This window comes from Lepidochelys kempii, chromosome 1, assembly GCF_965140285.1.
Source record: "Lepidochelys kempii isolate rLepKem1 chromosome 1, rLepKem1.hap1, whole genome shotgun sequence".
In the NCBI taxonomy this organism is placed as follows: domain Eukaryota; kingdom Metazoa; phylum Chordata; order Testudines; family Cheloniidae; genus Lepidochelys; species Lepidochelys kempii.
In genome coordinates this window covers 233,067,430-233,085,662 of record NC_136380.1, presented here as the reverse complement: position 1 = coordinate 233,085,662, position 18,233 = coordinate 233,067,430, and the positions used below count along the sequence as shown (strand labels likewise).

At 42.8% G+C, this 18,233-nt stretch overlaps 1 protein-coding gene across 8 annotated transcripts in view; it reads left to right on the top strand.

Annotated features, from left to right (window-relative positions):
- Positions 1-18,233, top strand: part of ABCC9 (ATP binding cassette subfamily C member 9) — a 136,159-nt gene that overhangs the window by 95,316 nt on the left and 22,610 nt on the right. For all 8 annotated transcript variants that reach the window (XM_073318030.1, XM_078849467.1, XM_073318019.2 and 5 more), the window contains 4 exons: positions 743-900; positions 5,326-5,418; positions 11,952-12,054; positions 16,949-17,050. In XM_073318030.1, the coding sequence (XP_073174131.1) occupies positions 743-900; positions 5,326-5,418; positions 11,952-12,054; positions 16,949-17,050 (456 nt within the window). The remainder of the gene's footprint in view (positions 1-742; positions 901-5,325; positions 5,419-11,951; positions 12,055-16,948; positions 17,051-18,233) is intronic.

Sequence of the window (18,233 nt, the reverse complement as noted above, 5' to 3'; positions counted from 1 at the left end):
GTGGGGGTCAGGACCCCTCAGGGGGTTGCGAGGTTATTACATGGGGGGTCGTGAGCTGTCAGCTCCATCCCAAACCCACATTGCCTCCAGCATTTATAATGGTGCTAAATATATTATGAAGTGTTTTTAATTCATAAGGGGGGGGGTTGCACTCAGAGGCTTGCTGTGTGAAAGGGGTGACCAGTACAAAAGTTTGAGAACCACTGTTGTAGTGTATAATAGTGAACTAAGGACAGATTTCAACAGAAGAGTTGTTTGCGGAGCTTCCACTACTTCTGAGAACCAAGATGCTTGGATGATAAGTGATTGTGAATGTTTTATCTAGAGGCATATGTACAAAGGAGAGTGATTGCAGGGTTCTCAGAACAGGACACCCTATATGGAACAACAGGGAACTCCAAAGCACTACTAAGTTATTTGAGATCTTACAGAGAAGATTCCCTTTCTTGTCTCATAATGAGGGGAAGAGACTGCCTGTTTCTCCTTGATCCTGGGAGATGCTGAGCATCAGCAAGTCCCAATGGCCCTAATTCTGGCCTCCACTGAAGTCCCTGTACACTGGCTCTAGGCTCATAGAAATAGAAAAGCCCTTGGAAATTCCTCTGGCATAAAGGGGATTCCCAGTGGGGAAGGGCCAGCAGAATGGCTACAGACCAGCCCCACTCATCACGCATGGAGAGTATATAGTTGCCATATTCCTGAGGTCGGTCTAATACATGTTTTTATCTTATTTCTGGAATAGCACATTCCCCCTACTCTGGAGTCTCTCACCCGGTCCACTTTGCTCTGCCTGTCGGCTATCGGAATGATCTCGTACGCCACTCCGTGGTTCCTTGTGGCTCTTGTACCTCTTGGGGTAGCCTTTTATTTCATCCAGAAATACTTCAGAGTGGCTTCCAAGTAGGTATTAGAAAGTTGCCATGTACATTTCTTTTAAAACCCCTGTATTTATGATTTATCCTAGACTATAAATAAAGCTAGTCAAGAATGGAAAATAATTTCCTTGATAAATTCCACTGATAAATGTTTCTGTTTTTCAATTAAATGTTTGAAAATTTTTAACCTGCAATAGAGATGATTGAAAAATGGAAAAACTTTCCGCAGAAAACCTTGTCCACTTTTCAGCAACATTTAATACATTTCAGAAAATGCTGACTGTCTCTTAAGATTATGCTTTTTGAAAAAAGAACAAGAGTACTTGTGGCACCTTAGAGACTAACAAACTTATACTTATGCTCAAATAAACTGGTTAGTCTCTAAGGTGCCACAAGTACTCTTGTTCTTTTTGTGGATACAGACTAACGCGGCTGCTACTCTGAAACTTGTCAGTATGCTTTTTGAGAATTTCCTAAAATTACACTTGCTTGGAGAATTGAATTGCTCAGGAGACTGGTAATAAAATGTGAAACTTTTTCACACTGGAGTCATTATTTCAATTCTAGACTACAACCCCATTTTAGGAAAACATTCTTACTCAAGAAAACGCTTTAATTTTAAGCATGTGCTTCAGCAGTTTCCCAAATCAGGGCTCAGGTGCTTGGTTGGTTGTCTTACTCTGCTTCTTAGTGGCTAGATATCTATGTCACAAAAACCATAATCACAGATTAGCTCCAGCCCTTGATGTCAGTCATAGCAAAATGGCCAACAGCTGAACAGAAGTGAAGACCTGATGGTCACTTCAGGTCAAGATTTATGCACCTCAGTGGGGAAGTGTAGTGGGAAGTTTGAACTGTCACTGTGCATACTCTACCTGTTCTGTTGATAATCATAGGCATTTCAGACTCAGAGCTGGAACAGTCTCTTTCAATGGCAAAACGCTCTTATTGACATAATTTAGAGCCAATAGCTCCTGCTAAAATCAGTGGAGCAGGACTGGGCCTCAAAATTATCCACAACAAAAACTGATGATAACTTTGATTAATTTTAACCTATGTTCTTCAGTTTTAGGCAGCACATGAGTTTTCAAGGAGAATTACCAATATGAAAATGTTGAAAGCAAATTTTTGAATCAGGGTAAATTTATAATGATCTGTAATTCAAAAGCAATTTGATGAATTTCCATTACACACTGCAGAAACATTCCCCTTCCCCTACCAATTTTCCAAGCCAAAGTTGTAAAAGGCACTAAAATAGGTATTGTGTAGACCGTGTGGTCTAGTGGGTAGTGCACTTGACTGGGGACAGAGAGACCTGGCTTCCGTTCCTAACTCTGCCACTGACCTGCTGTGTGAGTGTGAAGTAGTCTCTTGAGCTCTCTGTGCCCATTTTCCCCTTTGTCTGCCTTATCTTATTTAAACTCTTCTGGGCCAGGGCTGTCACTCACTGTGTGTTTGTACCAGGCCCCCATAAAAATTTATAATGGAACTTGATAGCAACTTTAGCTACAGAGAGGCTACTGCTTTTCCATGATATGCCCCAGCCTCTTTAAAGATTCCAGTAAATTCAAATGGCATTCTTAGCTGAGAATGACAAGCAAATTAGTGGTGATAGTGGTTTCAAATTAATATATAACATTGTAGTATAGAAAGATATGACTCGGCCATTCCTACCTCAAAAAAATAAAGCAATGGATTAAGTGGGATGGTGCATGTCCAATTCAAAGCTCTGGTTTCTTCCCATAGTTTTATATAAGGGAGCAAAACCACATGCTGGCCCAGATTTTCAATATTGAGTGCACCCAATTTTCCCACATGCACTCCTGGTTCCTGTGCACTGGCACGGGAGATGTTACGCACACTGTGTGCCTGAGTCTCTTGACCCTTGCATATTCACTGGCCATTGCAGATGCAGATGGTGGGCATCCACATAACTATACATTCTTTTTCATGCACACTTCTGAAACTTTGGGTCAGCAATAGACATTTTTTATTATATACTTTGAACTCCATTTAATCCCAAGTTAGAAGATCTGTTTTCTTGTGCTTTACAATAGAAATGAGGCTGGAGGAATACTATTGTATCTATAAAAGTCATTCATGTGAAACAAACTATGAAGGAATAGCCTGAGCGTGTATTCAAACAGGACTTACGTTGGAGTCCTATCCAGGGACAAGATCTCCATTAACACCTTCAGCCCCCAACTAAAACCCCTCCAGTGCATTATTAGGGATCTACAACCTATCCTGAAGGATGACCCAACACTCTCACAAATCTTGGGAGACAGCCCAGTCCTTGCCTACAGACAGCCCCCCAACCTGAAGCAAATACTCACCAGCAACCACATACCACACAACAGAACCACTAACCCAGGAACCTATCCTTGCAACAAAGCCCGTTGCCAACTGTGCCCACATATCTATTCAGGGGACACCATCACAGGGCCTAATAACCACACTATCAGCCACACTATCAGAGGCTCATTCACCTGCACATCCACCAATGTGATATATGCCATCATGTGCCAGCAATGCCCCTCTGCCATGTACATTGGTCAAACTGGACAGTCTCTACGTAAAAGAATAAATGGACTCAAATCAGATGTCAAGAATTATAACATTCATAAACCAGTCGGAGAACACTTCAATCTCTCTGGTCACGCGATTACAGACATGAAAGTTGCGATATTACAACAGAAAAACTTCAAATCCAGACTCCAGCGAGAGACTGTTGAATTGGAATTCATTTGCAAATTGGATACAATTAACTTAGGCTTGAATAGAGACTGGGAGTGGCTAAGTCATTATGCAAGGGAACCTATTTCCCCTTGTTTTTTCCTTATTTCCCCCCCCCCCCCCAGACGTTCTTGTTAAACCCTGGATTTGTGCTGGAAATGGCCCACCTTGATTATCATACACATTGTGAGAGTGATCACTTTAGATAAGCTATTACCAACAGGAGAGTGGGTTTGTGTAGGGCGGGGGGGGGGGGGTGGAGAAAACCTGGATTTGTGCTGGAAATGGCCCAACTTGATTATCATACACACTGTAAGGAGAGTGATCACTTTAGATAAGCTATTACCAGCAGAAGAGTGGGGTGGGGGGAGAGAAAACCTTTTGTAGTGGTAAACACCCATTTTTTCATGGTTTGTGTGTATAAAAAGATCTGCTGTACTTTCCACAGTATGCATCCGATGAAGTGAGCTGTAGCTCACGAAAGCTTATGCTCAGATAAATTGGTTAGTCTCTAAGGTGCCACAAGTACTCCTTTTCTATTAACTTTTAGGAACACAAATATTTTTGATATTTCCCATAACACTTTCACCCCGTATAATGTTTACCACTACATTCCCCAAAAATTACTTTATATTTTCCATCATAAATTGGTCATACTGCAGTATATATATCATCCAAATACAAGCATCAAATTCATCTCTCCATGGAGTAACATTCAGTACTGGTAAGTAAGAGATAGATTATATATCAAAATGTACCAACACAGTACAATTTTATTAAGGAGGGTAAATATCAAATGCTGTGACCCATAGTCTGTCCTTCCATTCACATGCTATTCCATTTACTACAGTGGGAGTTTTATGTGTGTCTGAGGACAAAATTTGTCCCTATGTTTGAGCACACATTCTAGTTGCAAGAGATTGGATTTGTAGGCCTATATCCTCAAATGGATTAGCTGAGTGAATTATTACTCAATGACTGATTGAGAAAATCTGCCTGGCTAATGAAGAGGGTATTAATTCTGTAGAAATGCCCTATACATCCCAACTGAAATGGCAGCATCAGTGCTAGAACAAAAAGTCTATACTCCTGCATTGTTTTTCATGTTCAGTATATAGCGGTAAGAACAAACATTGTAAGGCATTTCTGAAGAATTATTGGCCAGTGGATGTGGATTCTTATAGATAAACAGCCCCATGTACTTTACCTTCAGTATTCACATCTGGCTTACTTCTAGGCTAGGCTAAAGGTTTCGAGGTTCAGGTTCAACGATGAATCAGACTTAGGGCAAGAGTTTGGATTCGGATTCAATGGCATCTGAATCTCACAAACTTCTCTCATGAGAATTCCATGAATCTCCAAGATTTCTACCATCTTGAATGATGGGACTATCATGACACTAGCCATTACAGTGAAATTTTGGCTGAAACAAGATAGGACTAGAAAACAGATCCCTTCCAGGTTTGGATTTGACCTCAAGCCAGAATGGTAAAGATGGCTTAAATCCAGAATTTCCTCAAAATTCTAACAGATGTGAGATTGCTGTGCTAGCCCCTCTTTAATATAAATATATTGGTGTATAGTCCTGATAAAAATGTGTACAGTAAAAAACTACAGTAAAATATCCATTGAAATGTTTGCATTTCATTTGCTTCTTAGTCCTAACCTGTTCTTGCTTCTTATACACCTCTTGTTTTGTTTCTCTTGATCACAGGGACCTTCAGGAGCTTGATGACAGCACCCAACTACCTTTACTCTGTCACTTCTCAGAAACAGCTGAAGGCCTCACCACCATCAGAGCATTTAGGTTTGTAAACATGCATTTCCTCTTCACAGCCTAATCCTTCAGAGCAGTGCACAAGTCTTGCAAATAAATCAAGATGTTTGTTTTTTAAATGAGCAGCCCATCTTGGTTTATTTGGCATCTTATAAAACCACCAGGCCTACAGGGTTGCCAACTGTCTAATCTAAACATCCTTGCCCCCCTCCCAGCCCTACCCCTTCCCCAAGGCTCCGCTCCTGCCAGCCCCTTCTCCGAGGCCCTGCCCCACTCACTCCATCCCCCCTCCCTCTGTAGCTCACTCTCCTCCACCCTCACTCACTTTCACTGGGGTGGGGCAAGGGGTTGAGGTGTGGGCTCTGGGCTGGGGCCGAGGGGTTCGGAGTGTGGGAGGGGGATCCGGGCTGAGCCTGGGGCAGGGGGTTGGGATGCAGGAGAGTGTGCAGGGTGCAAGATCTGGGAGGGAGTTTGGGTGCAGGAGGGAGCTCAGGGCTAAGGCAGAGGGTTGGGGTGCAGGAGGGGGTTTGGGGTGCTGGCTCTGGGAGGGGGCTCAGGGCTGGGGCAGAGGGTTGGGGTGCAGGAGGATGTGAGGGGTGTGTGTTCCTGCTGGGTGGCACTTACCTTGGGTGGCTCCCAGTCAGTGGTGCAGCGGGGCTAAGGCTAAGGCAGGCTCCCTACCTACCCTGGCCCCTTGCCTGTCCCAGCCGGCACATCCCTGTGGCCCCTAGCAGGGGCAGGGGGCTCCATGCACTGCCCCTGCCTGCAGGTACTGCTCGTGCAGCTCCCGTTGGCCACAGTTCCCAGCCCCCCAGGTGCCGCAGGGACATGCTGTCTGCTTCTGGGAGCGGCACTGAGCCAGGGCAGGCAGGGAGCCTGCCTTAGCCCCACTGCGCTGCCAGAATTTTAGCCCCTAAAATCTCCCACTATGGTGTCAGTAGGCTCTGGGAGATAGAGCCCAATTCCAGGCGAGTCCCAGTGAAACCAGGAGGGTTGGCAACCCTACAGGCCTAACATGATAAGTGAGGTCACCGAGGAGCAAGCTGGGCTCTACTGTTAATTCAGTGTTTGATGCTGGGCATATCATTTGTCTTTGCTGTGCCATAATTAAATCATCTTGCAAAAGGAGGACTCAGCGTTTATATTATTTAATTTGTTTATTTTGATTTACACAACTAATGGAATGGCAACTATCCATGGCTCTGGGTGCCCTGGAGAGATTTTTAAAACCTCCATCTAATTTGCAGTATCAATCCTTGTGGGACTTCTGTGGAATTAGGAATGATGGTTTTTTCAGTGTGTGACACTTAAACTTTTCAGAGGTTTTGTTCAAACAGAAAATCATGTGTGGCCAAGATTCCTTTGTTTTCCGTGGAATGCTCACATTTTGGGTCCTGATCCTGCATTATGTGTACACCCGGAACTCCCATTGCAGGATCATGCCCTTTATGGAATGAGCTATCCATCTAGTTACTTACAGGCATCTTTACACAGGGACGCTCATGAAAACTAATCCGAATTAACAAAAGATGTGAATTTAAAGAGGATTAGTTAAACTTAATTAAAACCTTGTATGGACACTCTTACTCAGAATTAAAGTGGCCTTAATTCAATTTAGCCTAATTCACTTTGAAATTGAATTAAACTAAAAATGTTGAAAATTATTTTTCCTGAGTGTCCCTGTGTAGACAAGCCCTTAGGTATTTATGTGATACCCATTATCTGAGCACCTCACACTCTTTAATGTATTAAACACCCCTGCAAGGTAGGGAAGCATTATTATACCCATTTTACAGATGGGGAATGGAGACAGAGAGAGACAAGATGACTTGTAAGGAAGTATGTAGTAGTGCAGGGGACTGAAGCCAGGTCTTCTAAGTCCCAGACTAGTGCCCTATCCACTGGACCATCACTCCTCTCTGATAATTTTATGGGTTTGTAGACTTTCTTGGCAGGAAGTCTTACATTTATGATAGCTATGTCTTCGCACACTGGCTCTGCAATTGGATTTACTTCAAAAGTGCTCCAGAAGTGAGTCATATCATAAGAGAACAAACAGCAGATGTTAAATCATAAAAGAAAAGATGGATCACTAGGGGATCAAGAATGTGCATGAAAGCAGAAAAGGTCACTGCTGGACTGGATAATGAAACGATTATTAAATTATCATATGAGATTAAGCCACAGAATCATAAAAGATACAGCCACTTTGAGGAGCTGAATGATGTTAGCAGTCATTCCCACGCACAAGACATTAACAAAAACTGCCACTGGTCTTATCAATGGAAAATAGAAAAATGTCATCATTTTGTTTGAAACGTGACCTCTTTTCTTTTTAAGACAGAAAACTGTAATATATACACAAGAGGCACAGAAAATGAGTGACTATGTAACCTCATTCCAAGAGGACTGTTCAGACTTTCCAAGGCATATATGTGTTTTCCAATTTCCATTAAACGTGCTTAGCTAAATTCTACTCTCAAATGCCCTAGTGTAAATCCAGAGTGACCCCATCAAAATCCCAACTTGATTATCACGGACTGCCAAAATTAGTGTAAGTTGTACTCATTTTGCACATCCATGGAATTCCAAATCAGTGCCAATTGCATTTATTGCTACTTAAACATGCTTTTTGACCAAATTAGACCCAATCTGTAACCTAAACCAGTGGTTCTCAACAAGGGGTTCACAAACCCTGGCAGTATGCAGAGGTCTTCCAGGGGGTACATCAACTCATCTAGATATTTACCTAGTTTTACAACAGGCTACATAAAATGCAGTAGTGAAGTCAGTACAAACTAAAATTTCATATAGACAATGACTTGTTTATACTGCTCTAAATCCTATACTCTGAAATGTTAGTACAATATTTATATTCCAATTGATTTATTTTATAATTATATGGTAAAAAGAGAAAGTCAGCATTTTTCAGTAATAGTGTGCTGTGACACTTTTGTATTTTTAAGTCCGATTTTGTAAGCAAGTAATTTTTAAGTGCGGTGAAACTTGGGGGTACGCCAGACAAATCAGACTCCTGAAAGGGGTACAGCAGTCTGCAAAGGTTGAGAGCTACTGACCTAGACCACCTTTTCCATCACTGCTGAATTTGGCCCAGATACTTCCATTGTAGTTGAGATTCTTTAGGCAGAATTTGGCCCAGTATATCTGTTTCCACCAGGTAAGGTGATAAGCTAAGGAGAGCTCCATCCAAAATACTGACTTGGGTAGGTGGGATTCAAAATACCATGATCTCCAACCTATGTGAACATAAGAACAGCGATACTGGATCAGACCAATGGTCCATCTAGCCCAGTATCCTTTCTTCTGACAGGGACTGGTGCCAGATGTTTCAGAAGGAGTGAACAGAACAGGGCAATTTATTGAGTGATCCACCCTTTGTCATCCAGTTGCAACTTCCAGCAGTCAGAGATGTAGGGACACGCAAAGCATGGGATTGTGTCCCTGGCCATCTTGGCTAAGGGTATGTCTACACTGCACTTTCATTGGTAAAACTTTTGTCGCTTGAGGGTATGAAAAAACACACCCCTGACCGACAAAAGTTTTACCAATGACAAGTGACGGTGTGGACAAGTAACGATGCGGACTGCACTCTCCCACTGACAAAGCTACCACCCCTTGTTGAGGGTGCTTTAATTTTGTTGGTGGGAGATTGTAGGCGGGAGAGAGGTCTCCTGCTGACAAAGAGCAACCACACTGCGTGCCTTACAGTGGCAAGACTTTAGTGGCACAGCAGTACCGCTGTAAGCTGCGCAGTGTAGATATAGCCTAATAGCCACTGATGGACCTATCCTCCATGAACATATCTAATTCTTTTTTTAACCCAGTTATACTTCACAACATCCCCTGGCAATGAGTTCCACTGGTTGACTATACATTGTGTGAAGAAGTACTTCTTTATGTTTATTTTACAACTGCTGTCTATTAATTCCATTGGATGACCCCTGGTTTGTGTGTTATGTGAAGGGATAAATAACACTTCCCCATTCACTTTCTCCACATCTTTTATTGACCTCTATCAATATCTCCCTTCAGCCTCCTTTCCAAGCCGAACAGTCCCAATCTTTTTAATAATATCTCCTCATATGGAAGCTGTTCCATACCCCTAATCATTTTTGCCCCTTTCCATACTTTTTTCCAATTCTAATATATCTTTTTTTGAGATGGGATGACCAGAACTGCACTCAGTATTCAAGGTATGGGTGTACCATAGATTTATATAGTGACATTATGATATTTTCTGTCTTATTGTCTATCTCTTTCCTAATGGTTCCTGACGTTCAGTTAGCTCTTTTGACTGCAGCTCCACATTGAGCAGCTACGTTTCCCTTGAGTTAAGCCTACCCCCTCATGAACAGAGCTTAAAGGGATTTGAGATCAAAGGATGGCAGGCCAGAGCCTCCTTAGAAAACTCTCAGCCTTGCCTTGCAGGCTGCTAGGCTTACACAGCCCCCAAACAGACCACACTATAAACTTCAAGTGAGCAGGCGCTCGGCAAGCAAGCACACAGCCAGGGAGAGACCAGTGATCCTCTAACCACCACAATAAATGGAGGTGTTTCCTGGCTCTGTTCCATCACTCACTGTAGGTTCTTGCTGCCATGGCTGTGGATTGGGAGAAAAATGGGGAGGGTTGCTGCAGGACTGGCAAAAGTCCTGTTGCGTTCGCAGCAGAAGAGATGCTAGGTAGTGCGACCAAAGCCCTAAATCCAAAATGAAATACTAAGTTTTATCCATCCGGATGACCTGCTAACCCAAAATTTGGACCTAGTGCTGCAATGTGCTGAGTGCCTCCTGAGCATTTCTGAGTACCCTCACCTCATGTTATCATCAATGGAAGGTACGCATGCTTAGTGCCTTTCAAGAGGAGTTCAGCACCTGGCAGGATCAGTCCTTTTATTTTAGAAAACCAAAATGGGCTGGGAATGGCAGGGGGCAAGGGGCAGCCCTTGAGAAGCTGGAAGCATCAGGTTGGAAGGATCACATCTGGTCACTCGAATTTTCCACAGCCCCTGGTGAGAATCAAAGCCATTCCATTCCATTCATCTGTTTATCCCCGTCAAGCCAGCCTTCCATCTCCAGAGTCTCAGGGCTTTCTCAGCAAGCTAATATTTACTTATTATCTTTTTAGTCACCCCCTACCTTCTGAGTTCATTATGTACCAGGATGAAACAATGAACTCCCTCAAGTAGTTTACCACAAAGCACCACAGTTAAATTAGATTGAGATTTCAGTGACCTTTCCTGTTCGTCATCTGACAGGATAAAAGTCTAGGAATGTTCAGAAGATGAGTTGGATTTGCATGAAAATAAGCAGATTGAGCGTGTCAGAGTTTCCATTAGGAAAACAGGGGGGTTACTGCCAAATAGAAAGACACTAACAGAATATTCACTGTATTTTCACCCTCCCACTCACTGCTATGACAGAAGGTTCTTTGCCCACCACATCTACAAAACATATGAAATATAACCAAGAAAAAAACTGGGACAACTGGGAAACATCAAGGATGGCCTTCAGCCATCCATGTTATGATCTTCTCACCGCAAGGTCCTGAACTTTTAAATACAATTATTTTGAAATTGGAGGGGTTGCGGTGGTAAAACAGTTTATGAGCTGTTGAGTGAAATTTGGCTATTTCTTTAAGTGATAATGCTTAGGACTTGATTAAGTAGTATGTGAAGCAAGAAATGGCTGCCAGGCTGGGCAAGCACCAAGGGCCAGATGAGCTGTAGTAAATCACGATAAATCCCTTGAATTCAGTCGAACTAGGCCAATTTACACCAAGTGGGGACATGCCCCCAAAGAGTAGTTGTGAGGCTTACATAATCTACCAGCCTTTTATTGAGTATTTTACTGGTTTCTAAACATCATTACTATTACACAGCAGGGAAAACCAACTGGAAGCTGAAACACGCATTCGCTTTTATAATTTAGAAATGATTTATTATTCAGTTTTTCGGACATTTTGTGGCTGTCTGAGGAAATGGCTGAGGTAAAGGGTTGAATGGTGGTGGTGTGTCCATCAGCCCAATACATGAAAGGCACTGGTTGTGCTGAAGGACTCAGGCAGTTGGCTTCTCAGTCAGATTTTGGCTGAAATATGAAATCTCTGTTCCACCCTTGCTCCAGGGTGTAGTAACTCGCTGTTAGGTTATCTCAGTTGATTAGCATTTTGGGAGAGAGAGGGGAGCCAAGGCTCTGCCTTTTCCTTTCCCCATCCACCTGATTTTGCGGGTAGTTGTGGGTAAATAATGCCTGCTTACTGCTTCACATCTGGTCTGGTTAACCTATGCAGGGATGTAAAAGGGGTTCCCACTCCCCCTTACTATGCTTCACAGACATGCACTCTGACCCACAACCCAACCCAGTGCTACCATTTGTAGAACAAGGTACTGCCTAGTGTGAGTAAGGTGTGGTTCTGAGGGGAGAATTTTGTCCTAAGTTTGGTAAAAGACACAATAAGTTCAGCAAGCTGTCGGGTTTTTTAGAACAATTGAAACTTTTGTGCATGTGTGTGTTATAATGTAACCACTTTGCTGTCTGCAGGCATGAAGCCAGGTTTAAACAACATATGCTGGAACTGACGGACACAAACAACATTGCCTACTTGTTTCTGTCAGCTGCCAACAGATGGCTGGAGGTTAGGACGGTACGTACAGTTTAGTCCCCGCTATGGTTTTGAAACCTTGGAAGCAAACAGAGACTTTGCCTGATGCACAGGGCTAGATAATAGTTTAAATTAATCTCACAATGAGATATAACAGTTTTGTGTACAGTGATCCTTAAAATAGCTCAGGGTTGTTTATGTTATAGCAGAAGGGTTTTTTATTTATTTTTTGGCTTTCTTGGCTTGAAGTAAGAAAATACAAGGCTCCTTCATACTTCGGTGTTGGGATGTTGATTGTTCTGAAAAGAGTGCAACAGAAAATATCTACATAACTTTGAAATAAGACTCTCTGTTCACAGAAAGAAAAGGAGTACTTGTGGCACCTTAGAGACTAACCAATTTATTAGAGCATAAGCTTTCGTGAGCTACAGCTCACTTCATCAGATGCATATCGTGGAAACTGCAGCAGACTTTATATATACACAGAGAATATGAACCAATACCTCCTCCCACCCCACTGTCCTGCTGGTAATAGCTTATCTAAAGTGATCATCAGGTGGGCCATTTCCAGCACAAATCCAGGTTTTCTCACCCTCCACCCCCCACACACAAATTCACTCTCCTGCTGGTGATAGCCCATCCAAAGTGACAACTCTTTACACAATGTGCATGACAATCAAGTTGGGCTATTTCCTGCACAAATCCAGGTTTTCTCACATCCCCCCCACCCCCATACACACACAAACTCACTCTCCTGCTGGTAATAGCTCATCCAAACTGACCACTCTTCAAGTTTAAATCCAAGTTAAATCCAAGCTATTACCAGCAGGACAGTGGGGTGGGAGGAGGTATTGGTTCATATTCTCTGTGTATATATAAAGTCTGCTGCAGTTTCCACGATATGCATCTGATGAAGTGAGCTGTAGCTCACGAAAGCTTATGCTCTAATAAATTGGTTAGTCTCTAAGGTGCCACAAGTACTCCTTTTCTTTTTGCGAATACAGACTAACACGGCTGTTACTCTGAAACCTGTTCACAGAAATAAATTCTTCTACTACCATGCAACATCTGAGGCCCTGCCTAAGTGGAAACTATTTTCAAAGGGGCTTTGGTAGTTTTGCCAACTTTGCAATAATTCTGCTTTTGGTTTTTATGTCACCTTTCATCTCTCAGGACCCCAAAGCACTTCCCAAATGATGGACCCAGGACTGAGGATCTCCCTCACAGCCTGATTCTGCCAGGATGCCTTCCAAAGTCCATAGGGCCATTTGTGGAGTAAAATACTGCTTGACTTGAGTAAAGATGGCAGAACTGAGCCTTGAGTAAGGGAGAGCTGGGGATTTGGCAGCAATACACCCCGAAACAGAGAGTCATATTCTTGGCCTTGATATAAGTTCTCAGTGAGTGGGGCATAAGGAACCTCCCTCCATGTTTACGATCTTCACAAGGGTCAGGCAGAATTATTGCTCCCTCCCTACTCACCCGGCATTTCAAAGAAGGGCCAAGGAGTAGGCAGGCCCATGTCCTTTCCCTCTGTGCCAGAGACTGGGGCCAAAGCTTCATCCTTGGAATGGTTTAGTGTCAGGTACACTTCACCTGCATATTGAGATCTCCATGTGGCATTCTGCCTCCTTGGACTCCCTTGGGGCAGCACAGTTCTGCTCCATTTCCTACTCTGGACAGGATCTGGCTCTGAGTAAGATCGCAGGGTTCAGCCCTGTACAGTGTCAATGAACTGCAGTGATGCCCCATTTGTACCCAATAAAAGAAAGATGAAGTTTAAGGGCAAAATCCAGCCCTGGTATAAGCTGTTGCAATTTCTAAAAATCTCCTGATGTTGGACCTGCTGAAGTGGGTTTTAGCCCATGAAAGCTTATGTCCAAATAAATTTGTTAGTCTCTAAAGTGCCACAAGGACTTCTTGTTTTTTCTCCAAAAATACATCTCTCTTCTATCAGCTCTTTGGGATTTTTAAAATACTATGTTTCAGAGGAACAGCCGTGTTAGTCTGTATTCGCAAAAAGAAAAGGAGTACTTGTGGCACCTTAGAGACTAACCAATTTATTTGAGCATGAGCTTTCGTGAGCTACAGCTCACTTCATCAGATGTTTACCGTGGAAACTGCAGCAGACTTTATATACACACAGAAATCATGAAACAATACCTCCTCCCACCCCACTGTCCTGCTGGTAATAGCTTATCTAAAGTGATCAACAGGTGGGCCATTTCCAGCACAAATCCAGGTTTTCTCACCCTCCACCCCCCCACACACAAATTCACTCTCCTGCTGGTGCTAGCCCATCCAAAGTGACAACTCTTTACATAATCAAGTCGGGCTATTTCCTGCATAGATCAAGGTTTTCTCACATCCCCCCCACCCCCATACACACACAAACTCACTCTCCTGCTGGTAATAGCTCATCTAAACTGACCATTCTCCAGGTTTAAATCCAAGTTAAACCAGAACATCTGGGGGGGGGGGGTAGGAAAAAACAAGAGGAAACAGGCTACCTTGCATAATGACTTAGCCACTCCCAGTCTCTATTTAAGCCTAAATTAATAGTATCCAATTTGCAAATGAATTCCAATTCAGCAGTTTCTCGCTGGAGTCTGGATTTGAAGTTTTTTTGTTTTAAGATAGCGACCTTCATGTCTGTGATTGCGTGACCAGAGAGATTGAAGTGTTCTCCGACTGGTTTATGAATGTTATAATTCTTGACATCTGATTTGTGTCCATTTATTCTTTTACGTAGAGACTGTCCAGTTTGACCAATGTACATGGCAGAGGGGCATTGCTGGCACATGATGGCATAGATCACATTGGTGGATGTGCAGGTGAACGAGCCTCTGATAGTGTGGCTGATGTTATTAGGCCCTGTGATGGTGTGCCCACATATCTATTCAGGGGACACCATCACAGGGCCTAATAACATCAGCCACACTATCAGAGGCTCGTTCACCTGCACATCCACCAATGTGATCTATGCCATCATGTGCCAGCAATGCCCCTCTGCCATGTACATTGGTCAAACTGGACAGTCTCTACGTAAAAGAATAAATGGACACAAATCAGATGTCAAGAATTATAACATTCATAAACCAGTCGGAGAACACTTCAATCTCTCTGGTCACGCAATCACAGACATGAAGGTCGCTATCTTAAAACAAAAAAACTTCAAATCCAGACTCCAGCGAGAAACTGCTGAATTGGAATTCATTTGCAAATTGGATACTATTAATTTAGGCTTAAATAGAGACTGGGAGTGGCTAAGTCATTATGCAAGGTAGCCTGTTTCCTCTTGTTTTTTCCTACCCCCCCCCCCCCAGATGTTCTGGTTTAACTTGGATTTAAACCTGGAGAATGGTCAGTTTAGATGAGCTATTACCAGCAGGAGAGTGAGTTTGTGTGTGTATGGGGGTGGGGGGGATGTGAGAAAACCTTGATCTATGCAGGAAATAGCCCGACTTGATTATGTAAAGAGTTGTCACTTTGGATGGGCTAGCACCAGCAGGAGAGTGAATTTGTGTGTGGGGGGGTGGAGGGTGAGAAAACCTGGATTTGTGCTGGAAATGGCCCACCTGTTGATCACTTTAGATAAGCTATTACCAGCAGGACAGTGGGGTGGGAGGAGGTATTGTTTCATGATTTCTGTGTGTATATAAAGTCTGCTGCAGTTTCCACGGTAAACATCTGATGAAGTGAGCTGTAGCTCACGAAAGCTCATGCTCAAATAAATTGGTTAGTCTCTAAGGTGCCACAAGTACTCCTTTTCTTTTTAAAATACTATGTGGAAGAATGCAGTGTTGCCAAGAAATAGCTAATTTGGCTGTGTCCAATGGCATTGTTATCACACAGAGATGTATGGGTTTCAGAGTGACTGCACAGCTCCTATTCCAACAGCTGATGGACACCCAAGCGTACTGTATATCTAATGCACTTTCTTGCTACAGAGATTGGGTTAGAGGCTACTATCATCTTCACTTTAGCATTTCCTACAAGCAGATTAATTGAGCAGTATTCGTTGCAAATCGTAGAGGGAAAGATTCTTGGATGGAAAGAGGAGAAAAATCAGATGAAAAAATGCTGACTCTGAAATGCATGGGAGAATTGCAGGGGCAAATTATAGAAATTAGGTATCAGTGACCTGACTGTGTCCACAAATCACATCAGGTACCTAGAAATCTACAGTTGATCATTTTTATCTGAAGTCCTGACATTAGATGCAAAATTTGGATAGTAAATGTAGAGGATGATTGAGGTTTCTTTTAAAATCAGGTTTTTATCCATCTTTAAATAGCTAGCGTTCTACAAAACAGAACGCAAACTGCACCTTTAGGGTGAAGTATTCTCATCTCCAAATGGGACAAGTAAAATCTTCGGCTAAAATGATGCATATAAAATAACTCCTTTATTTCATCATCCATCTGTGAGGTTTATACTGGTCTCCATCACTCTAGTAACTGAGCAACTTCCACATACAACTAATGGCAATAGCAAAGTCCCTAGTGGACTTCATGGAGTCTCTGGCACTTCTTCCTGTTTGGGATCAAAACTCTGCTGGGGAGTTGGGACAAATGGGAGTGTCAGTGCTGTGAGTGTCATTTTTTTGATGGAAAGGATTTTTCAAAGAAGAAGGTTGTTTTAGTGACTAGTCATTTTGGATGTCTGCTTTTTGGTGCCTAATTTGAGGCACTTAAATGGGTTTGTTTTCCAGAAAGTGCTGATCACTTTTCCTCTGAATATCAGGCTCCTTCAAAGTGTCTCATGTTGGGCACTATAAATGACTGGTCCCTTCTGAAACCTTAAATATCTGAACTGAGGGCAAGGGAAGTATAGAAGATGCTTTGTGATATTATAAGGCTTTATTTTGTCATTGGACTTTTTATCCAACTTGTATTATAGGATCTGTCTTTTTTTTCTCTTCCTTCCTTCTTAGGACTATTTGGGTGCTTGCATAGTTCTCACTGCAGCTGTTACGTCCATCACCCACGGGTCTGATTCTGGACTTCTGGGCCTGGGTCTCCTGTACGCACTGACGGTACGTACCAAAACAAACATCAAGACACTTGAGACTAATCTAGTAGGTTTAAGGTGGTTTTAAAAATATAGATACATAGTTATCTTCCAACTTCCTTAATCTCGAAAGAAACAATCTTGCAAATAATGGATTCAGGCCAAAGCTGAGTGAGTTCAGGACAACTTGGACTTGCTTCAGGTCTTGTGAGCCAATTTAAAAACCAAAAAATTCCCAGGCCCCGTGTGTTCCCAAGGATAGAAAGAAAATTAGAAGTGCATACTTGGCCCTTGTGTGCACTTTGTTTTGCACTGTACAATGTTGTTAAGGCTGTGTAACGTGAAACCAGTTGTAAATGATGATCCAACAGATCTTGCAAAATCAGAGGTGATGTCTCCACATTTTTGGGATCAACCAGATGCTGAGTACTGTTATCTATCCAATTCTGAATATGAGTCGGAGTCTCAAGGGTTGGGAATGGAGCAGTTAGCTGTGAAATGTCTTGGTGAAGGAGATTAAGGCTGTGGGTTTGTGCAGATTGCTGAGCGGGATAGCAAGAGGGCCCTGGATCTTTGAAACTCACTCCTTTCCCAGGTCCATAGACACCAAAGTTTGTTAGCCTTCAATACACACTACAAGGTCCATCTTTTATTCCTTGCTTGGTAAGAGATGGCTGGAAATGGGAAGGAATAGGGTGGGATTTTGATGGCGTGTGTAGGGGGGAGGTTGATTAATTTTTTTTTTAGCAATGTTATTGTTGGTTATTTAATTCAATCGGGGTGATGGATGGTTCTCTTGATAGGTGTATTTTTAAAAGATTGTCAACGATGCCCAAGGTATGTCAAGAGCTTAGGATTGGTGCTCTTATATTGTTGAGAGAAAAATAATTGAATAAATTAAGGGAGGTAATAGGAAATAAGCCACAGGAGGAGGAGGAAGAGTCTCATGGATGGGGTGGTAGAAAGCAGGCTGCAGTGTGCCAGTTATGTAGCACTAGTGCCAGGGAGGGAGGCTGGGAGGAATTGGGTATAGGTCTAGCACCAAGACTGGGCTTGGTGGTAGGCTAGTCTGAAGCGTCAGCCGGGGAATTATCAGTGGCTGCCTTAAAGATGGCTTTAAATCCCTTTTTGTTGCTGTATCAGCACAAAGAGGGCTTATCAGTGGCCCAGAGTCTGCTCCAATAAGTTATGTTAACAGCACATTCAGA